Below are 23,622 nucleotides of genomic sequence, written 5' to 3' on the forward strand. Positions count from 1 at the left end.
ATTTCTAAGGGGGAGGGGAAGAGCAAGTCAGAAGCAGGAAAATCTCATGAGGAGAGAGGGGACCAATAGGCTGAAGTAGATGCCAGTGCACGCACGCACACACTCCATACCTTTGAGGGGCAAGCAAAGGGAAGCAAAGGGCTTACAAGGCGGTCATCAAAAGGAAAACAATAGAAGTAGTGGAGCAACATAAAGATGGAGGCATACCCAAGAACGTACTTTAAAATCGTGCATGCCTCAAACGTCACCTTATGTTACATTTTGGCCCTCAAACCATCGTCCCTCTCATCATTGCTCGAATGTTTGTGGACCTTTCCTTTGCGTCTTGAAACATTTTAAAATCATATAATGGTTTGTATAATTCTAGTTTTGTATAGCAATGATATAACATGCAATTGCCAATAGCTTTCCATTTGAGGCTAAGCTAATGTTCCTTTATTGTACGCAAAGAGGGACCCTCCAACCTCAGTACATGTAACGGCCAGCTATAGTAAAAATTTAGGGATACACAAGTATTGCAAAGACTTGAGAAACACTGAATCAGCTAATGGACTACCCTCTTCAGAAGATCCCGATCGCGTTTCTCAACTTCTGCTACATGTTGTAGATCATGTGTTCTGTGCATTAATGCCTTCATCAATAGACTTTTAGTGTGAACTCATCTACAATTATGTGTGTGTGTGTGTGTGAGGATTTTCTGCGTTCTTTAGTCTCATCTTGATTCCTTTTGCCCTCCAACCCTGTTGCATACCAGCCGTACAGGCTGTAGGGACAGCCCGTACTCCCGTTTTTGCTCTCCCGTGAGCCTACCTCAGCTCCCGAGTGCACCCTCGACCCCTTTCTCTTGCGTCATCTTCTTCTTCTTCATCACTGCCGCTCTGCTGCCCCGTCCATACAGTTCCTGGGTGGCCTCTCCGTATAGTTTTTGGGATCCTGTACTTCTGCCCTGCATATTATTCTGTACTGTTCTTCTGGCTGGTTACTGCTCCGTGCAAACAGGTTTTCCTTTTGGTGCATATCCAGGGGTTGTTTTCCACGCAGGATTTTGCTTTACCAGCCCAGTCTTTGCTCATACATATTTTCAGGTTTACAGACTTTACTGCTCCCTTCAAGCTTCAGGGTTTTGACATCACAAGATGGCTGATTATGCCTTTGACAAAACCTTCCACAAAGATAGGCTGGGACAGCATAAAAAGCAGAAGCAGTCCGAGGGTCAGAATGACCCTGTTCACAACTCTTTGGAAGCTAAGTTGGTTTATGATATTATGCATGAGGGATTTGAAGACACCCAGAAAGATTGGAATGACTCAGCCAATACGGTCGGGCTTATGGTTGAGGTTGATGATATTGTTGACCCTGTAAGGGATTATGCTCAGCATGCTGTCATTATTTTCTTCCTAGGTCGTACGCATGTTGTTGCAGATGTTGGCAAGTGGTTGACTGCTACACTTGGGGGTTCTTTTATTCTTCGAAAAGTGCATTATGCAGCAAGAGGTTTTTTAGGATTATGACAAATGAGGAGCGTAAACAGATGCTTTTGGAGCACTCTTCTCTTTACTTTGGACACCAGATGGTCCATGTCCTCCCTTGGTCGCCCACCAGGGATTATCAGGCTCTTATTCGTCACCGGTTTGGGTGGAGGTGGTGGATTTCCCATAGTGTTTGGCTTCGCTTTTGCCTAAAATTGCAGCATCCTTGGGCAAAGTAGTTTGCCCTCCAAGGCCAAATGGGAATTCCAACAGATTTTGCATCTTATGGGATACTGATAATGCCACTCCTGAGTCCTACTCTGTTATAATAAATAATGTTGCAATGGGTAGCGCTTTCTACAAGCTGAAATGGGGTTTGATTGCAGACGCTTGTTTTGAATGTAAGAAATTTGGGCATATGGCTTCACAACAATGCCCCTTGCGTGCGCAAAAATGCCACAGGACCCTATGCATGTTCAGATGCAAAATAAGGATTTTGTTGGCACTCCTGCGATGAATAACACAGGTACTCGGTAGGTATATGTTGCTCAGGATAAAGGTAAAGCACCGGCTGTTCCAATGCTACTGCTTCACTCCCCTCTACTTCTCAATTAAAAGGAAAAGAGAAGACTTTGCCAGAAGTATGGGATTGTGACTTTGTGATATAAAAGAAAAATCTTTTCACCCAAAAAAAAAACGTGTGTGCGTGCGCGCGCGCGTGTGTGTGTAGATGAATCCAAGAACATGCCCAAACTCATCCTCTAAAAATAACACATAGTGCAGTTTCAATCTCATGATAGTCACTCATACGGAAAACCATAAACTCCATCACGCATAGCAAGGACTAGCTACAATGACATCCCCAATGAAGGTCAATCTTCAAAACTAGAAAATCCCTTGCATTGTAAAGGCACATGGAAGAAGGGCCAAACCATGAAGAGGAGTGCAATCAAGGACGGGAATATGTAGGCAACGAACTTCAAACATCCTGCACATTCCGATACGGGAAAAATCGTTTAGTACATTGAAAACACATAGCAAGAACCACTCTTTGACCAAGTAACAATTGACATGTAGAGCAACTAGGCTGATTTTCCTTCTTTCTAATGAATACCCTGAGTGACCTGTGCATCTTTAAAAATCACATTTTTTCCCGGTAACTCATCCATACAACTTGCTCGTGTCCCTATTTCGTGAGTGTCCCCAAGATAGGAAGTAATATCTCTCTTCAAACACAAGAGGGCTTTATTTTGCTCCCAGCTACATACGAGATGCCCAAGGAAGCCATAGGCTTTTGTTAGAACTACCATGCAAGCCTTTAAGGTTGTGCCCCTAAATTTTGAACCCAAGAATTCGAAATTAAGATCCATGTATTGATAGGCAAATTCACCAATAGTAGCTCTCTCTCTCTCTCTCTCTCTCTCTCTCTCTCTCTCCCCCCTTGGGGTTGCTTTTGCATTCCTTGGAAGCTGCCATGCGCCCTTCCTAAAGGAGATGTACTGGAGGGTTTCTTGCTGTCTCATAGACCTTTGGTCTCCAGTGGGTGTTAATAGACTCTATGTGTGTGTGTGTGTGTGTGTGTGTGTACTACTTAGCACTTAGTATTCAGCATGGGTGATGATGCTCGTTTAGTAGCTCCACCCTTTCTGCTTGTTGTATCAATTTTCTATAAGTCTCATAGACCCATTGGTTTTCCGAAGACACTAATAAAATTTCTCTCTCTCTCTCTCTCTCTCTCTCTCTCTCTCTTGTTTTTCGGATTTTGAGCTTTATAGTTTAATTTAGTACAACACTCAACAAGGGCCCTAGTGCGCCCTTTGCGGCCTGTCTGAGTTTCTCTCCATTTTTTGTACTTTTTCCCATGTTAATACCTCTCTCTCTCTCTATGTATATATATACATACATACATACATACATACATGTATGCATGTATGCATATGCACTCCCACCTGAAACAAAGATGCTATATTGGGGTACACTGAGCTTCATATGCCTCACTCACTACGGATCTCCATCGGATAGTTTCGGGTATCATCACACCGCCTCCGCATAGTTAAGATAAGGGGGTTTTCCAAGCCATGTATTGATAGGCAACGTCACCAATACTCCCTCCCTCTCTCTCTCTCTCTCTCTCTCTCTCTCTCTCTCTCTCCCCCCCCTAGCACTCCCACTTGAAGCTCTTAGGTGACAGTTATGGAAATGCTACACGCACTCCCACTTGGAGCTCATATGTAAAGGTTAATTTTTGGTAGCATAGATCAATTTGGTCTTTTGCGGATGTTAATCGACATTTCTTTCTTTCTCTATCTCCCATTCACAATAAGTACTTGATTCCATACCAAATCATCCAAGCAACATTTGGAGCATCACCTTTGAGGCTAGATGCAACTTTCTAGCAAGGCCAAAGAATGGAAAACTATACAAAGCTATGACTCCGATAGAGATCAGAGCAAAGCTGAGCAATGAGGATACATGGCAGTTCACAGCGCCTACTCAACGAATATAAGACCTGGGCATCTGTTTTGCAGTGTAGTTGGTTTGTCGCTTTTCATCAAGGCTGCATGTGAGCCACTAGAAAACCAGCATGAGGGGACCAGGTATGAACACAAGTATGGGATCGTTTGTCACAACATCAGCAGCACAGCGGGACAAATCCAACAGTATAGAAGTCAGCAAAAGATAAAGCAAGTCAAAAAAAGCTGAGTTGAGTCTTTTTTTATCAACGTTGACTTTGATCAACCTGGTCAACGGTCGACGTTGACCAACCAACCAGGGTCAGCCAATCACTAGGCCTATTCCTATAAAACCCACCGATCCTCACTCATTCTTGGATCTTCCGGTGTAGCATCAGTTCCTCTAGCTTAGCTCCAGCAGCAGCCTTCATAGCAGCAACAGATGGGGCCTCAATTCCAGCCCCTGGACCAGCAACATCAGTCCTACATCAGCAGCAGGTCCATCTTCATCCACAGCTCCTCAGATGCACATAGTAGCACCTCCAGCAGATGCAGTAGCTCCCCATGTAGCCTCAATAGCTCCCTACCCAGTCCTTCCATGGACATAGCTCCCCTTAGTTAGTCTCATCATCGTAGCAGTCAACACAACCTCAGCCCATCATGTAGCTTCAGTCCTCTTCAATGACGAGTCAGTTTCATGCTCGATGTAGCACCGCGAGGTTCAATACCATTGCCTCAAAGCGCTGATCCAGGATGAGCAAGCTAAGCTACTCTCCTATTAAAATAGGCCTTGAACATGTTCATAAAGGCTTTTCCCAAAGAGCAAATGGAGCACCTCATCCCACAAATGGGTGTTGGCCCACATCCAAGTCATTGAGAGCGTGAGTTGGAAATGCAAGAAATGCTCAGATGTCAGCTGCCATATGAGTATTACGAGCTGTTGATCTATGCTATGAGAGGCGACCAAAAGTGCCATGTGTGAGGATGTGAACATGTGTAAAACCTGGATTATGTTCTTGAAAATAATGAGAAGTAACTTCACCCAAGTTTAATAGCTTGATTGACTAGAGCATAGGCTTCCTTGGCGAAACTAGAGTGACCATACTTTCAAGCCCATCTTCAACATGTGAATATGAAATCTATCCTATTCAATTCACTAGGCAGATCAACAGCACTACATGCAAGTGCTTGTGGAAAACAAGACGAGTGGGTACAATTCAAGAAGCAACACAAGTCATGATGCTCTCATGACTTATCCGAGGTAAGAGATACACTCCACATGACATCATATTTGCAGAGTTTGCAATGAAATGTCTACAAACGGTTGCCTCCTTCTACTTATTACTACATTAATCGGGCTCAACGATATGGATAGATTGTGATAGATGGAAAAAGATTAATTTCGAGGGCTCTCTCATCGACTATGCAGCTAGCAACAATAGGGAATGAGGATTGCTAGTACGCACGAGCTACGATATGATGATACTGTCAAGGCATGTCTAATAATCATCTTCCCCATACCAATATTGCCTAGCAATTTACGTATGACACATCAAAATGCTCATTATGTCATCAAGGACAATCTATGGAAGTGGACATTCAACCATCTCCTTGTTGTGTCAACAAGCATCATCTCCAAGTCGAGGCGGGCTTGAGATTGATGCCACGTGACGTTTTGTTAAGAAACTGAAAATCGAGAGCATAGCAGGAAGCATAAAGAGAGAGAGATGGAGGTAAGATGTCACAAAGCAACACTAAGTTTCTCTTGTTCACAAAGAGAACACTCTACCTCCAAGTGTCTCACATGCAAGGAGATGATTACCATATGTTGCCACATAGCACTCACATGTGTCTCCAGCCCTTTGTGGCTTGTATGAGTTTTTTTTCCCTTTTGGTGTTTTCCGCACTTTGTCCCATAGACCTGCGCAGCCTTCCGCAGACATTAATCTCTCTCTCTCTCTCTCTATGAGAAAGTAAAATGTCAACTAAAATGTAAGGATGGGATGTCACAAGAGTTCTATAGTAATATGGGGGTAAAACAAGGATGTCCGCTCTCACCCACTTTGTTCGGCCTATGCATTGATAGACTTGAGGAGTTGGTGAATGAAGAAGCATGTAAAGATGAGTTATACAGCCCTCATCTAGCAAGTCTCGTGATTTGGTTGCTTCTTTACGCAGATGATGTGGTTGTTTTCACTGATAGTGAAAGTAAGATGCAAAAAATGATGGATATCTTCAGCATATTTTGTGCAGAGAGTGGGATGGCTATTAATGTCAACAAAACTAAACTCATGATAGTCAAGACTATACAGCCAAGCAGCCCCCTCCAAATCTTATATAAAGGACAACCCATTGAGACAGTGCACTCATTCAAATACTTGGGTATTGAAATCCCCGCCAATAATAGATGGAACAGCTGTGTGCAACGGAGACTTGATGCAGGATGGGCAAAATACTTCCAATTTGAAAATGAGTGCAACAATAGCAATACGAGAAGGTGGCAAGTACGAAATATGATCTTTGGGGCATATGTGATACAGACAGTACTCTACGGAGTAGAGGTATGGGGTGGGAGTATATCTCCATCAACGTGGAATGAGATAGAGAAAATGCAAAAGTCTTTCATTAGGAGGCACCTGGGCATCAAGGCTACTACACCATACTCTTTGTTACTCCTAGAGACAGGATGTATACCCATAGAGCTACATGCTCTGAAGAGAGTACTCAGATACATCACAAAGGTCAAGGGCATGGATAATGAAAGGCTACCAAAGAGAGCATGGAAAGAAAGTCAGAAGCTTCAAAAGACAAACAAGGGCAAGATTTTGACATCCGGATGGGCACAGGACCTAAAAAAATGGTTCAAGAAGTGGGAAGTAGAAGAGTATTTAAACTACTCTTCAGAGGAGATTGATGAAGAGGCTTTTCATTATGACCTGCTGAATGCACTACACAGGAAATGGCAAACAGCAGAAAACAAAGATAAATTTGAGTACTATCGCACATATATCAACCCCGAATATTGGTCAATTTATACAGGAAGGGAGACAACAACGCAGAAGTACATATGTACACCTATAGCAGTGCATAAACGGAGGGCTTTAGCCTCACTTCGCACCCGATCACATCAGCTGCAAATAGAAACAGGGGGATGGAAAAAGATGCCAAGGGAGAGTAGAATATGCCAACTATGTGATCAAGGTATGGTTGAAACAGAAGAACACATGGTAATGATATGCCCTCACTATGCACACATTAGGGAAGAGTTCAATCACCTCCTTGAGGGACATAACAAACTGGCTGATTTGCTGCATAAAGGGTCACCTTCAGCTTTAGGAACATTTGTGTATAAGTTCTTCAAGCATAGGAATCCACCTGAATCCTAGAAGGTGGTTTCTCTTTCCACCCTCCCATCTTCGGGAGGAGCTTTCATGTACTTGTGATATTGTATTGCTCAGGTCCCATAGGTCGGTTTTGGTCTTCAGAGGACGATAATATATTCTTCTTCTTCTTCTTCTCTCTCTCTCTCTCTCTCTCTCTAAGTACGGGGATTACACTTTTGGGCGCACCAGACTACCTTGGCTAGCATTGTCCTCCTCTACGGCACTCTCGGCAGGAGGGGACCAGAGATGTTGGTATGCACACACAGAGAGATGGTTTGAGCGACTAGGGCTCCACATGGATAGACTCCCTCCCTTCCAATACAGTATGGACGCTCCGTTTTCTCCCCTCCTATCACACAAGGTCAACCAGGTAATCCATGAGGATCTCTTACAACTACACACATTCCGGACCTGGTTGGGACCGAGCGAATTCCCAATGAAGCTCAGCTTCTACAGAGATCATTGCTTGCATATCACAGAGGAGGGTTTCATTAACCCACTAGGATACACGCAGATCCACTTACCCCACTCACTGAGGATCTCTATTGGGCAGTTTCGAGTCTCTTCACATAGACTTCGTATCAAGAGCGGCAGAGCAGAGGGCCTACCCAAGGAGAGGCACATATGCACATTATGTGACATGCAGGAGGTTGAGACGGAGGAGCACTTCATCTTCAGGTGCCCTGTTTACTATGAGATCCGAGGGCGTTTCTACTACCTCTTCAAAGATAGCTTTGGGGTTTTGTCCCAATTCCTCTCCTATCCAGACCAGAGATGCTTGGCAGGCTTCATTCACGAGGTAGTCACGCACCGCGAGAGGATACTTCGATCACGGAGATAGGAGCAAACTTCTTCCTTAGTAGATCCCTCTCAGAGCTCTATCACTGAGTTCTTCCTGCCAAATGACATGGACCCCCACGAGACGAGGCCTCAACATGATCGTGACCCAGAGCCAGTGACACGACAGCTCAGACAGAGGGTTGAAGTGCAGATTACACTTGGGGATATCCCCTCTCTGTTCAGAGTCGGGCGGAGCCCAGCTGACAGGGGCTACTGTGGCCCTTGTTAGGTGCAAAGCTATGACCAGGAGACGTCACAAGGCTGCACCCATGAGCAGCCGACAGCACTCTATCGCCAATTTCATGCCTCCATTGCCCCATCCACCTTGATGTCCTAATGATGATGATGATGATGATGAGATTGATATGTAGTCGACCACTGGCATGACTATGTTGTACTTAGTACTATCGTTTTGCATTTTTGCATCCTGCATTGGCGTGGATGCTCGTTTAGTAGCTCCACCCTCACGGCTCGTTTTGTACCAGGTTTTTCATAGTCTCATAGACTGATCGGTCTTCTGAAGACTTTAATAAACTCTCTCTCTATCTCTCTCTCTCTCTCAGATCTTAGATCTCACATAGAGCATATCCTCAGCCCAGCGAAAGGGGCTCTAATAACATGTTAAGAAACTGGAAATTGAGAAGCTGTAAAGTCACAAAGGATACTCAGAGCATAGCACGAAGCACGGAGAGAGAGATGGAGGCAATATGTCACAAAGCAACACCAAGTTTCTTTTGTTCACAAAGAGAATACAAGTCACGTACATGTTACACTCATGTACAAGACCTTAAATACGCAAATGGAGATGTCCACTTGTCCTTCACTAAGCACTCTACCTCCAAGTGTCTCACATGCAAGGAGATGATTACCATACGTTGCCACATATCACTCACATGTGTCTCAAGCCTAGCATCTGACTAGAACCTCTCAAATGTACCTCCCACATAAAATCATTAAGTATGGATGCTATGATCATCCACTTCTCAACACGTTTTATGTTAGATGTGGTCCGTGCTCCTATGAAACCGAAGGACATCACCACAGACTCAGAGATGGAACTATTGCAAGGGACCAGGTCATCATATTTCCGAATGCAGAAAGCGCATAGAATCACAGAGGAAGAAGTCGTCTAGCCCTGCAGTTATGGATACTTGATCCTCTCATGAGAAGAATGATTGCCCATCATACTTGGGCCTTTTTGGTCACCGGCTATTACCATCCTTCCACTCATGATTCATGCATGGCAGTTTTTTATGCATTCAGCAATTGGTAGTCTGACAGTGGTGCTTCTAAGCACACTACTTCTTGCAAGAAGTTGTTTCTTTCATTGCATGATGCACCGAAGGGGGGGCACTATGACTTGTGCCAATAATGCATCTTATGCTATGAAGTCCCAAGGGCATTGGCCATGTGACGTCCATAGAAAGGCCATACCCCCCAGCTAACAGTCTACTTTGTAAGCCCCCCTTGATAAGGAGAAGGCATTGAGTAGCATGGATGCCCGGTAGGTCACAGTTTAGACACTGGATGAGGCCGAGTGTGGCCTGATGATGAGAGGTACGAGCTATCCAGTGGTACTCATGTAGTTACATGAGAGTGGAGCTTGATTTCTAACAAGAACTAACAGGTCAGTTTTGTTGTCATACCTCTACAAGTTGAGCCTCCCAAGAAACAAGGACTTAACTGACTATTCAACTACTTCTGCCATTTCTGACGCTTTGGTCTTCACCAAAGATAGTAGTATCCGATCTTGTTCTTCCTTCATTTCCTGAGCCTCTTGTTCTAGTCCTTTGTCTACCCAATTTCGATCTTCCTTGGCCTTCTGAAGGGTAAGATCACATTCCTCCCTGGCTGCCTTGGCAATGTAGTCCTGCACTTCTCTGGCCTACCAATCCCTGCATCATGGCCATCATAATAGAGGGTGTCGGGGTGCTTTTGGTGCAAGTCCACCAAGTAAGAACCTCTTCTTAGCTGGCATTGGCAGGTGTCCCATCCGTCTATATCTCTAAGCAAAAGCGTGCCTGACCTGTACCAAATTGTATCTCATGTGCTGGCATGCAAGTGAGAAGGTGCAAAGAGCTTCACTAGGTGCAACTGCCCCGGCCATGGCATATTTGTTCATTGATTGAAAAACTAAAAGATTGCTGTCACAACTGTTATTAAAGGCTGAGAGTCTTCTCGAAGGGTTACCGTGGAGAGGACTGAGAAGCACTCAACATCCTCTCCTATTCCTTGAACCAGAATTGAAAACATTTTACATCTTGCAATGAATGTAGAGAAAGACGAACAAATCAAGCAAGAGATTCAACATTTGCTCAGCAGGAATTCAGGCCGGTTCATCAACTTCTGCAAATCTGAACAACGGTCCTGAGATGTCTGCCTACAGGAATAAGTGCATCAGCACGTCAAGTAAAGGCATTAAAAAATTTGTTCAACCCCACAACAGACACAGACAAAGATCATTGCAATGAGGTACGATCTTCATCCATGAGATAAGGAAAAATGCTTACTTCATTGTCACAAAGTATTTCATCTTCCTCACATAGCAAGCAGAAGGAAAGATGGGTTAGCAAAGTTGAATGCGCACATTAGAGGCAGCAGACAATTAAGTGTATGAGGTCGTTTTAGTTGGCATAACCTAGATGAAGATCACCATAATGTATATCCTTTGCTATATGTGTCAAATTTAAGATGCATCTGAATGTATAAATGCCATTTGAAATAAGAGAGACAAAATTGAAGCTTGATGATAATGCTGCATTGTGAACGATGAGATGAACAAGGCAATGGCTAAGGTAGAAGGCATGGAGTTCCTGACAAGTTCATATGATGATCATCATGCATCTACAGCTTGTCAGAATGCCTTTAGTGAGACGTAACACAAGAGGTTCAGGGCCATCAATTACAAATCTTTGAATTGTTGAAAACATCTGAAAATCACACGAGAAGGTCACCTCTCTGAAACACGAGAAGATGCATGGAAAGCATTCCTCAAGTGAGCAGTTCAGGAGAGCCAGAGCACTTGGGGGCTTATCGACTCATTCCATGAATACATCAAGCTTGAACGGAGCAGTGTGTTTTCTCATACTTATGGACAACTTTTCCATTGTGCTGTGGGTTCTCTCCTTGAAAAGCTTTTCAAATTCAACGTGTTCAAGAGCTTGGAGGATAATCTATCTCCAGGGAGGTCAAACACTTACGGAAAGGTCAAACACTTAGGGAAAGATAGGGGGAGAGAATATGCTTAAGGATATCAATACTTTTGCAGAAAATATCAGGAATACCGTAGTCCATAACTCCTTGCACTCCACAATTTGAATGGAACAGATGAAAGAAAGAATGGCACCCGAACTGCAATGGCCTTGGAGGAGAGGAACATTAAAAACAATTTTAGAGCACCAGCTGTGGTACAACAGCATACATCATTGAAAGAGAGAGAAAAGGAAGCTAGATAAAAAAGCAACAAATGCGCATTTAATCAAAAGCTCACAGGTTGTATCATCTAGACAAGAGAAGACTCATAAGTGAAGATGGTTGTGTTTGTAGAAAAGAATGAAGATGGGAATGCCATTGAAGGTTTTTGATGAGGCGACAAGTATGGAGACTCTGATGGAGAGAATAAGCATTATGAAAATGAGCTTGAAGAAGATAGACAGCAAACTGAAAATAATAAACGACCTCAAGGTAGAAGAATATGAAGATCCCCATATAATTTTTGAGCAAATTTAGCTTTACTGAAGCTGCTTCCCGTGAAAAGCGAGAAAAACTTAGCTAGGAACGTATGTACGTAGTCGCAGAGCGAAAGACTGCCAGAACTCACCGTCCAAGACTTTCGTAATGCCGAATCAATCCAAGACCTGTGCCGTCCAATCCTGCGTGCAAGAAATGAGAGCCGTCAATCGAAGCACTGAAATTTACGTTTTGCGCTTAGCTTTTGTGACGCTGAAGCTGTAGCACTCATTACGTAGCTCGCTGCACGTTGAGCAGAGAATTTCCCGTATAAGTCCGAACGTGACAGACGCGATGTATCCATGCTCGGTTGATCGATATGATTAGCTTTCTCTTTACTTGCGAATCACGAACCTGGGAGAAATAACAGCAACGGTGCGCCCTCAGTAGGCCGGCCACATTCCACTGGACAAAACCAGCGTGGAGGACCTCCATCGGGCTTTATATATTCTGGCGCTCTCGCCATGTAATCCTGAACACTTCGAGCCTCCACTGAGAGTTCGTGCATCCCGTAACGCGGGGCGACAGAGGATTTCTTCTGTGTAGAAGAGCGTCGGACAGCCCCGTTTCCGTCTGGAGTTCCAAGGGGTGTGCGCGCAGCTCCATTACCATCCTTTGCAATGGGTGATTCTGCGTCGGGTTCTCTGGCGACATCTTGACCTTCAGTAACAAACACAGCTGATGTGAGAGGTTTGGGGCGGGGGCGATGGCAATTGGTGAGAGCTAGAGACAATGGAGCGCCAAAGGCTTCTTTGTGGAAGGCAAGATCGTCTTTTCGGCCATGTTTTCTTCCCCATTCGATGCGCCCAAGCAAACAACGCTCGGGAGAGGAGGCAATGGGGGAGGAGGCAATGAGAGACGCCATGGAAAAGGGGAGAAGGAGATAGCAGAGAGCAGAAAAGCTGCAGAATGTGTGAGGGAGGGAGGAAGAAGAGAAGTTACGTAAGGATCTTTTCAACCTTTCAAGATTGCCTTTTGGGATCTTCCTCAAATCATCTCCTCACATCTCCATCTTCTTCCACCTTCCATTCCCTGTTCAATCATCCTCTCCCGAAGTGCTTCTATCTTGCTCATCATCAGAGCATCTATCCTCTCTGTTGTAACTTGCATTAGCTTGCACGTTGCAGGCACCTGGAAAACAATTGCCACCCACCCTCCACTCCTGCATCCAATCCCTCCAGAAAATAACCTCGGTAAGAAGAGGATTTCAGAGGAAGTACTAGTAGGCTGCCTCTCTTACCGAGCAGTTTGTTGTTGTGGGTTGAGAAGCGTGGATTTCTGTGCTACCCACCCTCTAATCCTGCATCCAACCCTCCAGGAAAAAAACCTCAGGTACTTGCTGCCTGATATCACCAGGCATTGTGAACAGTTTTTTGTGGGTTGATTAAGCTTGGGCTGCAATTTGAAATTCTCATGAAATGGCCTCTGGGGCTGCAAATTGAAATTCTGATGGAATGGCTACAGATCCTCCACGCCTGCATCCAACCGTCCAGAAACAAACCTCAGTAAGAAACAGATTTCAGAGGGTAGTGGGCTGCCTCTCTCACGGGGCACATGGTGTTGGGCAGCTTGGTGTGGGTTGAGAAGCTTGGCACCGACTGGGCTTTCTTGTCTGGCAATTCAAATTCTGATGGAATGGCCAATTGGGCACCTGAGATTGTCTGAATTCTAGTGAACAGAAGTCTTGGAAGTTGGTAAGAGGAAGGAGCCTGCCCAAATTCCAATGTCTATGTATATATTGATTGCAGAGTATATGCAATGTGCATCACGCTGCACAAGTGTTGTTGAAACACGAGTCAATTACGGCCTTTGCCATTATTATTATGCTGATGCTGATGCTGATGCTTGTGCAACACAACCATATAATTGATTCTTGAGTGCAACAAGAAACCTTCAAGAAAAGAGACTTCCCTTGCCCAAGCAAGTAGGGGCACTCAGATCTCATCAAAGAGTGACATTGTTTCTTGATTTCTTAATTGCATGAAAAAGTGTAGGGTTCTCATAGTGACATACTTTACATGCAAGCATGTGCTTTTAGTTTGAGGTGCTAAAACATCTCCACTTTCTTTTGTGGTTTGTGGCTTGCGCTCCCCCCAACTTTTCTGTGGAGGGGTAAAGCCACCAACGTCCACATCTGCCCTACTTTGAAGACAAATGACTCATCCATCCGCATTGTTGTTCACATCAGGGCGGATAAGATTTGTTTACATCATAAATGTCGCATATGACTTGCACCAAAAAGGGAAATGTAAAGTCAACAAACTTGACGTGGCGGGCCCAACTTCAAGTCCTGGGCGAAACGATTGATTGGCTTCTTTCTTGCGGACATGCACTTGGGCACTACATCCGTCCGCGTTGTTGTTCACATCAGGGCGGATAAGATTTGTTTACATCATAAATGTTGCATATGACTTGCACTAAAAAGGGAAATGTAAAGTCGACAAACTTGAGGTGGTGGGCCCAGCCTTAAATCCTGGGCGGAATGATTGATTGGCTTCTTTCTCGCGGACATGCACTTGGGCACTGCATCTATGCCACTCGAAAATTTTTGCACTCTTGAGTGTGACTAGGATGCCAACATGATTTTTTGAAGATGGCGGGCAATGGTGTGAAGACCTTTTCAAGACAACGCCAATTTCGATTGGTTGCCATCCCGGCCACCGATTCACCGGTGTGAAAATTTCCCTAGTTTGGAAAAACTCAAAGTTAATCAATTACTATTTGGGATGGGATCATATTGTAATGTAAATGCTAACTCCCTTTTTTTTTGGGGGAACTTTTTGTGCCTCTCAAGATTTCCATATTCATTATTTAAATCGTGATTCTCTCCATGCTTTGCATATCCCCTTCTATAAAGAGGCTATCACTCCTACCTCCTATGATCTACAATAACAGTACGTCTTACTTGAGTCAACCATTGTTGCAACTTCTATGATCCGCACATTATGGTCTTATTTGCTAGTCCTCTGAGATTGCAATCGTACATAAGTTTGCCACTTGCATACCTTTCATTGCGTTTGAGTACCTACATATTGCATAAGGATGACTACTTTTTGGGCCACGAATTTTAAAGATACACATAATCGAAAAGATTGTAATGGTTGCCATAAAGTCATGAATGTAGTACTTGTGATTTATTTATTTATTGAAAATTTGGTTTCTCAATGCAATAGTGGCAATCGTGTAAGATGTTATTAATTTTCAAATTTGAACATCCGTACCCATTGTTACAGATAAATAAGTATCATGTGTAGCATTTGAATAGACAAACACCTTGGGATCATGAAAGTGAAGAAAATATAATTTGTTGAATTTTTCCCTTACTCCTAAGAGCTAGCTCGAACCATAAGTTTAAGTATTTAAGGAACTCCGGATGTTCAATCCCTTGAATTTTCTTCAATTAGTACAAAACTATCAATTCTTTAATTATGAGGTGTTTCCTTTTCTTTGCTTTTTAGTGAGTATGAGAGGGCTTCCCCACGCATGCCAAAAGGGCATTCTTAGTGCTAACAACACTGGAGTTTGAAGGCCCCATGCAAGAGTAAAGACTTGATCATCAAAAATCTCTGGCGATTCAACACTAACCTAACTTGACAATGATGGAGGATTCTAGCCCAACATTCCAATGCCTAAGCATTGTGATTGGCCGATAGACATCGATATTCTCTATAGTTTGCCAAAATAACCTGCATAGTCTTGTCATGCCCTCATTCATCCAATCTGGAATCACAACAACCTTCATGGGGACCTACTTTTGCAATGCTAACTTAGCCTCTGGTTGTTAGACTTTCAGCCCTAGGACGAATGCCTTAACAAGTGTATCCAAGCAAGATTTCCTCTTAAAAAAAAGACGTTTGCCTTTTTTAGGTAGCTAAAATCTATTAACAACCATGTCCAACAGTCTCTATGGAAATATCTTCCATAAGTATCGAATTTTTGCCATGCTAAATAGTGATTAGGGGCAAGGTTACTTTTGGCAAAGTCCCACTCCCTCAAAAATTCAAAATGTGTCCATAGTAACCTTGCTATTGACTCTATCCAGTTTCCATATGTTGCCAAGGAGGGCATCTTCTAATGCTTGTTGGCAATATCTTTCATAAGTATCAAATTTTTGCCATGCTAAGTAGCGGTTAGGGATAGGGTTACTTTGGGCACTAGGTAAAAGAGAGATCCCATAGATAAAGGTGGGACCAATGCCATAACCCTTGACTGAAATAAAAAGATATTGTTTTGCTCCCCTTTTTCTTTAAATTCCTTTTTCAATATTAGATATTAACTATACATAAAGACCCACAAACAAGACCACAAATTGGAGAAATGAAATGAATACAAGGATGAGAGCAATATTTCTTCATCAATAGGACCAAATAATGTGGAACATTTTCCTCCTTGTTAAAGGCAAATATTAGCCCAAGACTATCTACTATGAGACTAATTTTGAGTTTGTTTTTACGCAAACAAGGAGTAACTCTAATGAAATCATAAAAGACATCTTAACCTCACCTTCCTAATATACAATTGTTATTCTAGCAAAAGGGTATCCTTGTAAGTGGTGGCATCAATAAGCCCAAGAAAGGTGCTCCTTTTAAAAAGTTCATTTGGCTATAAATTTCCTCTTCATAAAGAAAGGTAAACACCCTCTATACTACTAGGAGACATATTCTAATAGCAAGTCTAATCAATTATGGTGCATCCCCAAAAGAACCTTATGGAATCAATGGAGTGGAGCCTCTTAGGATAAACTTTTAGTATACCATACCCAACTTTATGGATGTATTACAAATCTAGAAAATGTCAAAGGCATGAAGTGGCATTTATGCCAATAATGACAAGTTACCTAGAAAATGGCAAGTTTTAAAAAATAAAATTGGCAAAGAAGTAGTAGCAAGTGGTATGAAAGTTTGAAACACGATATTGCCTAATTGGTAAGGCTTATTTGACCAAGCTAGCCGAGTATCTATAGGGAGCTTACATGTGAATCACACATACTAAACATAAAAAGAACTCATTCTTCAATTAGGTTCATCGATGAAACAATTGTCATCGACATGATAAATATATGTAATAACATTAGAGAAACAAACTTTACAATTTGACTAGTCCACATAATACTTTTTCATGAAAATAACTAGAGAAACAAGCTTTACAATTCAACTAGTCCACAAAATACTTTTTTAGGGAAGCTTACTATGCATTTCTACACTCTTTTCTATAACATGCATGAACTCCTCCTGGTAATATAAAAATCTTGAGACCTGTTTCCTATTTCATGTATTTTGATACTTGTTTCCTATTCCATGCATACACTTCTCAAGCCCCTATGATCATGTTGGTTCTTTGTAATCATGCATTATCCATTCCCACTTATATCCAAATTTTATGATTCTTAATCTCATAAACAACAATAGTAGACATAAGGGGTGCATAAACAGGTGATAACTGGATCGATAAATGGGTAGGGAGTGTGAGTGCACATGATAAAAAAAGGGGGTCATGCTTTTTTTCCTTTTTTTAAAAAAGTGAAGGATTCTCTAAAGTTACTTATTCATGAGGGGGATGATAAGACACTAGCACACATTACATAGGACTAAGGCCATGATGAAGCCAAAGGCCTCAATGAAAGAGATGCACGTAAGCTTGCATGTGTGAAAGCACATCTCTCTTGAGCACACAAAGGACTAAAATATTCACATCATTGTGGATTAGCCATCGTGAACGAACACATGAATAAAATAGTTATCACGGTGAAAGAGAGGGATTGGTCGTTTACTATCTCAATCAAGAATCATTCCTTTCTTTGTAAGATTTATAATGAAAAGTCCCTAGAAAATTGAACACATGGTACACAATTGTTAACATCCTATTGTGATTTGTGCATTGACCTTATGTACAACCAAATACTATATAACTTGCATAAAATAAGGGTGTCCTATTAAATAGTATATTTGCAAAAAATAAGGGTGTCCTATCCTATTTGCATAAAATAATTTACAAACAAAGAATGAATAGCTTGCATATAATAAGGGTGTCATATGAAAAGGTAGTGCTTTTGTACATTCATTTTGAATAAAATTTAGAATTTGGGTACACCCATCTATAACATCTTGTTGTGATTTGTGGCGTGACCTTGTTTGTGAATGGGCACACCACTTTTATTATCGAATTCCTTTCAAGGGTTTAATATCTTTGACTAAGTTATTTTCTTTTAGCAACTTTTAATCAATTACTCTTCCCTCTCCTTAGCTTGCTTCATCCCCCTTCTTCCTTGCCCCCTTGTCAGTAATCGTTGACACTCCTCATCTTAATGAGTTGTTCATTTGTATATGTTCCTCCGTATATTCATGCTCACATTTTAGTGGGCATAGCAATTCCTCCCATACGGACATAAGGACTTATAGTTGGTTAACACAATCTCATATGTATCACATATGGTTGATTTGCTATTTTCATGTTCCGTAGTCTTCTTCACATGCATCCTTTGTTATTTAATGCTATCTTTTCCACATAGAAGCCTCCTAGCCCTATTGCAAACATGAAATCATGGAGCCCCTATCTAACACTAATTAAGTAATTGAACTATTTATTCTTCATGTATACTAAATGCATTTTATACAAACACATGTTAGAATCTTTCCATACCTTAGCCTTCTTTACATGCATCTATTTTTTTGTAAAAATGCAAGCTTTTCCACATAAAAGGAATCGTGGCTCTGTTAAATCTAAAATCATGGAGCCTACTTCTAACACCATTAACCGTAAGTGATTCCACATCGAGTATGATAATACATGAAATATATCTAGTGCTTAATATGGGAATTTGATGCTATGCCCCTCATGGTATTTATTCCCATCAAATCTATGGCTTTCTAATAAAGCACAAAATAAATTTTCAATTTGGGAAAATCACTGAACATGTCCAGGGAAGAGCCAATAAGAATACACAAACCTTTTCATATGGACACTATTGAGATCAAAGGAATCTATTTGATGAAGGTCAAGTCTAAGGCATAAGATTGATGAAGATCGATTGGTATGATAGCGAGTATAAGAGACTCATTTCATAGGTTGAGGTAGCCTTATCTTCCCACACTCATACTCACTGATAATGTTAATGAGATTCTCTCCATTGACATCATAGATGATGTGAGAGAGACTAAACCACTTACACTACCAACTTGTTCGCTCCAAAAACCAAAACCACTTTCACTTTGACATCCAAATTTAGAACCCTATTCACACTACTTAGCTCTAAATACCCAACAAAACCCCTTCAGAGCAAAGGTTGTGAGACCAAATAAGCAATAAAGATGCTACCTTCCAATCCCATTGTAGGATGTGTCAAAGCCAACTCATCATGCACACCTCCCATGTCATGATAGTCCTTTAAACACATACTGCAACCAAGGTGGCTAGGCCAACATTCTAGTCGCACTGCCTACCGCCTGACTAGGTATTCAAAAACTCTAGAGCCTTTCATAGATCCAAGGCTTATTTCATTACACATAAATACAATCATTCTAGGGGGACTACTAAGGGCATAGGATCGTGTGAATTGCAAATGCTATATAACATGCCAGTATCAACACACGAAGTCTACACTCACTCTATCACATGAAGTGTGCATTGCAAATGCTACATAACATGCAAGGAGCATGCAAGTATCAACACACGAAGTGTTCTATCATAGAGCCATGGAACCTATCGACCGAATTGACCAAATAAATTCATTTACCCTCAATGTGCCAAGCCAAAAACTCCAATGTGAGCTACATGACAAGTTGTGAACCATTATTATTTGACACAATCAAATGTCACATGCGAGATGAAAAAAATATATCTTATGCCAAAACAAGAAGCAGCATGTTATGAGAACTTACTTCAAAAAACCAATGAAAAAAGTCTAAAAAGGAGCGATCACTCTAACACCATCACAAAATAAGGGAATCCACAATATATACAGAAAGAGGCTAGAATGCCCAATCTTTGGTGACCTTGTCATGAAACAAGAAATTTTGGACCTAGGTGGTCACGGCATGGATCTCTTGCTTGTTTCAATAATGCTTTGATCATCATCTTTGATGAGGTTGGCATGATGCTTATACTATACAACTCCTTTTTGAATCAATTTGCTTCCTTGTGCCCGAGCTACTTGCAATACCTACATCTAATCTTCTTAGATTAGACTTTAAGACAATATGATGAATCAAAGAGTCAAATAAGATAACTCCAACAAGGGCAATCACTCTTTCATTCTCTTGCTTCCATAACTTTGACTCTTTACTGGTTTTTAAACTCGTCGTTGTAGTGATGGGAAGAGAAGAGTAGATAAAACTATTGCTTAGTATGCAACTAGTCAACCAATTTGAGAGGAATTAATCACAACTTAGAAACAAATTTACAGATACTCAAATCTTGAGCAGCCCAACACACAAAATAACAAGCAAGAACAAAGTCAACCAAGTAGATAGTGTATAAGCAATGGCTTGATATCTATGGCATACTACCATGCCGTAGCAATAGTCCTAAATTCAGATAATGCTCCATATAGAGTGACGAGCAAAAAACTTTAGACATGAGTAGGCAATTCAAACAGAGAAGAAAACGATCACAAATTTAGAGGTGAGAGAAGAAATTAACAGCAAATGTCCAAGCGAGATAGTTCTCCTCCAAAGATGGCGAGGACAAATCTAGATTCATTTTGTGAACAGACCTACGGGTAGTTTTCTTCTAGAATGGCAATGCAAGGCTATAGCAGGGCAAGTCTGCAAAAGAGAATGGTGGTAGCGTGATGTGGACATTGAAAATGGCACCAATGAATAGAAACAATAGGATGGTGGATCAAATATGAAAATGGGACGAAACCAATCAACATTAGCAATAGAAAGTAGGTCTACTTTGTCTACCATGGATAGTCTAAGGACGAATCAAGGCTTAGTGATGGTAGCTACACTTACTGAAGTTTGTAGCTCCCTCTCATGAGTAATGTGCACTAGGAAGTGGGGAAAATATGAGCAAGGAAATACAAAAGGATTGAAGTCATTGGAATTACATGATGAAGATCAAGACTTAGGAAGAAGACTAACAAAGATTGATTGATGTGATAGTAAGTACAAGAGCCTCGTTTTGTAGGCTAAGGTAGGCTTATCTTCTTGCACTCATACATCACTGATGATGTAGGTGATATTCCCTCCACTGACATCAGCCACTTACACCTACTAAACCTATTTACATTGGCGCACCAAGTAAACCATGACCCCCTTCACATTGATGCACAAATATGCAACCCAGTTTCCATTACTTTGCTCCAAAAATACCCAAAAAATCCCTCTTTTGAGCAAAGGTTCTGAGATGCAACAAGTAATAAATATGCTATCTTCCAATCCCATCACAAGATGTGTAAAAAACAACTCATCATGCACACCTTTGTGTCATGATAGTCCCATCACATCATATCTCATTGTGAATACCTCTCATGTCATTAACGCATACTTTGATCGAGGCATCAAGCCCAGTACTTTAGTCACATACATGGAAACAAATAAGCTCATTTTTCAACTATATTATTCGATGATTTTTCTTTTAAAAAATGAAAGGTATCACAATAAGAACTAATAAAATCTCATGAGAAATACATGCATTCATCTAGCAGTAGTAGGTTTTCATTAGCTCATCTTCATTGCTACTTTACTCATACTTGTTTGCATGGAAGTCTTAAAGCTTTAAATATGACCAATTGCAGCATATGATTCTATGATTTTTCATCCCTTGGAAGAAGAGATGGTGATGAAATGAAACTGTTAGTGGAAAATCACCCTTAGCTTTGGACAAAAATTGCTCGTAATTTCCTAGTTTATCATTTTTAAATTATTCTTGAACACCGTCTATTTTAAGATGTTGTTTTACATATCCTTCTTTTCTTCTTCTTATTTACTTTGCTTGGTGTCCTCGTTTTGGTATCGTTATCGGCCTAAACCAGATCAAGGCAAAAAACCATAGGCATCTCCACACCCATGACCGAAACCTTGGAGTATGATATTTTCTCTCCCCATGGTGTACCCTTCCCTTTTTTGTCATACTAGATCTCTCTATTAACTTGCTAGTTTGGATCATTTTCACAATCCTAAGCTCCATGGAATTATTCAATGTGTAAAACTCTTAGAAATTCTACAATTTTGCAACTCAAGCTACGCTACTTTGTTGTATGCACGTTGGTTCTAGTCCCCACTCTCCAAAGACAAGGCAATGAATTACTTAGAATTTTGAGATGATGAAACATTAAGTAAACACTTGCATCACTGACAAGTTTTGATGTGTACAATTCATGGCTTGGCAACGTTCTTTTGTAGCTGTAGCGAAAGTATTTATGTTCCTAGATCTTTACATCTATTATCTCTCTTCACTTTTCTCATATGTTCACTTCACTTCCTTTTTCTTGTCCTTCTTGTCGTGTACTTTCTTCTCTTGCATCAACTTGTTGCGGTGATAGTATATTGAATTGCTTACCAAATCTCCTCACCTAATTCCATCATGTCTCTACATCTAGTCTTCTCCCCTTAATAGTGAAAGTATTGTTAACTAAGTCAATGCTAGTGTCAAAGGGAAAATGCCTCCCTAACATAGAGAATCAAAAGGAGAGAGAAAAAAAGATGTGGAAAGCTTAATGTCACCCAAACCCCAAAATTAAATAGATGGCATAGAAGATTAGGGTGTCTTACACCCACCAAAACGTGTGTGGATCTTCCCTCTCTCTCACCCTCTTCCGTTATGCTTTCATTGAGAGCACTCTCAACTGTGGTATCAGAGCGTGGGTGTTCTAGCTGAGCTCGGCTGTGAGCCTGGAGCTCGAAGTCTACTGCTACAGCTTTGTGGGAGGAAGGAGAAGCTCCATTCGGTGACTTTACTTGCATCTTGGTGTGCAGAGCGTTGTAGAAACCTTTGGAAAGTTCTCTAAGTGGTTTTGGAGCAAAAAGGACCCTTTTTTATGATTCCCCTATTCCTTACGACTACTGAGAGTTTGGAATGACCTGTAGAGGTACCCATTGCCTGATTTTGGTGCACTTTCGGAGTTCAAAAACACCTTCATTCTTGAATTTGGCATCATTTTGTTGGATTTCTGACTCATTGTCTTTGCTTCAACGTTTTTCTGCCAGTGTGTTGGAACTCAAGTTTGAAGCAACCATTTGTAGATCTGTCAATTCTGGTGGACTCAGGAGGTCCTAAAACTTCTGTGTTGCTCATCATTTGCTTTCTGATGGTGTTTGCAAATAGGTATGCAAAAAGGTTTTTTGGTCCGTGTGTTGGACCCGATTATTGGGACCATGGTTTTCAAAACCGTTTGTTCCATTGCATTCTGGACACCCAAAAAACCCTACTTGCTAGCTCTTGTGTGATTCCGTGGAGGTTTGGAGAAGTTCTGTCTCTTTGAGGCACACTAAATCGTCTGTTTCTCTATCAAAAATCCATTCAAAGGTTCAAACCTTTGATTTTTGGATTATAGGTCAATTTCAAGGGTTGACTCCCCATTTTCCATTCATCGGTTGGGATTTTGAGTTCCAGCAGAAGAGATATATTTGTAGATTGTCTTGCCAAGTCTAATTATGCAGTGATGCCCATGTTTTGAGGCATCTCAGTTGTATTTTCACTAGTGGACATTATCGTGGGGCCGTGATTTTTTGGATATACCTTATGCAGATCACTCTGGTTGTAGTATGAGCCATGTGCGCTCATTCCTGGTTTGCATTGGGTTGT

General features: G+C 41.5%; 1 protein-coding gene across 2 annotated transcripts in view; it reads right to left on the reverse strand.

The window, feature by feature from the left end:
* Positions 1–13,550, reverse strand: part of LOC147899148 (phytyl ester synthase 1, chloroplastic-like) — a 72,335-nt gene extending 58,785 nt beyond the window's left edge. For both annotated transcript variants that reach the window (XM_087377900.1, XM_087377899.1), the window contains exons 1-3: positions 12,229–13,550; positions 11,966–12,017; positions 2,402–2,457 (exon numbers count right to left, since the gene is read on the reverse strand). In XM_087377900.1, the coding sequence (XP_087234026.1) occupies positions 2,402–2,457; positions 11,966–12,017; positions 12,229–12,739 (619 nt within the window). In that variant the 5' untranslated portion in view covers positions 12,740–13,550. The remainder of the gene's footprint in view (positions 1–2,401; positions 2,458–11,965; positions 12,018–12,228) is intronic.
* Between the last annotated feature and the right edge of the window lie 10,072 nt (positions 13,551–23,622).

Source organism: Dipteris shenzhenensis, chromosome 8, assembly GCF_047967505.1.
Source record: "Dipteris shenzhenensis isolate YYH24624 ecotype China chromosome 8, Dip_SZ_1.0, whole genome shotgun sequence".
Classification (NCBI taxonomy): domain Eukaryota; kingdom Viridiplantae; phylum Streptophyta; class Polypodiopsida; order Gleicheniales; family Dipteridaceae; genus Dipteris; species Dipteris shenzhenensis.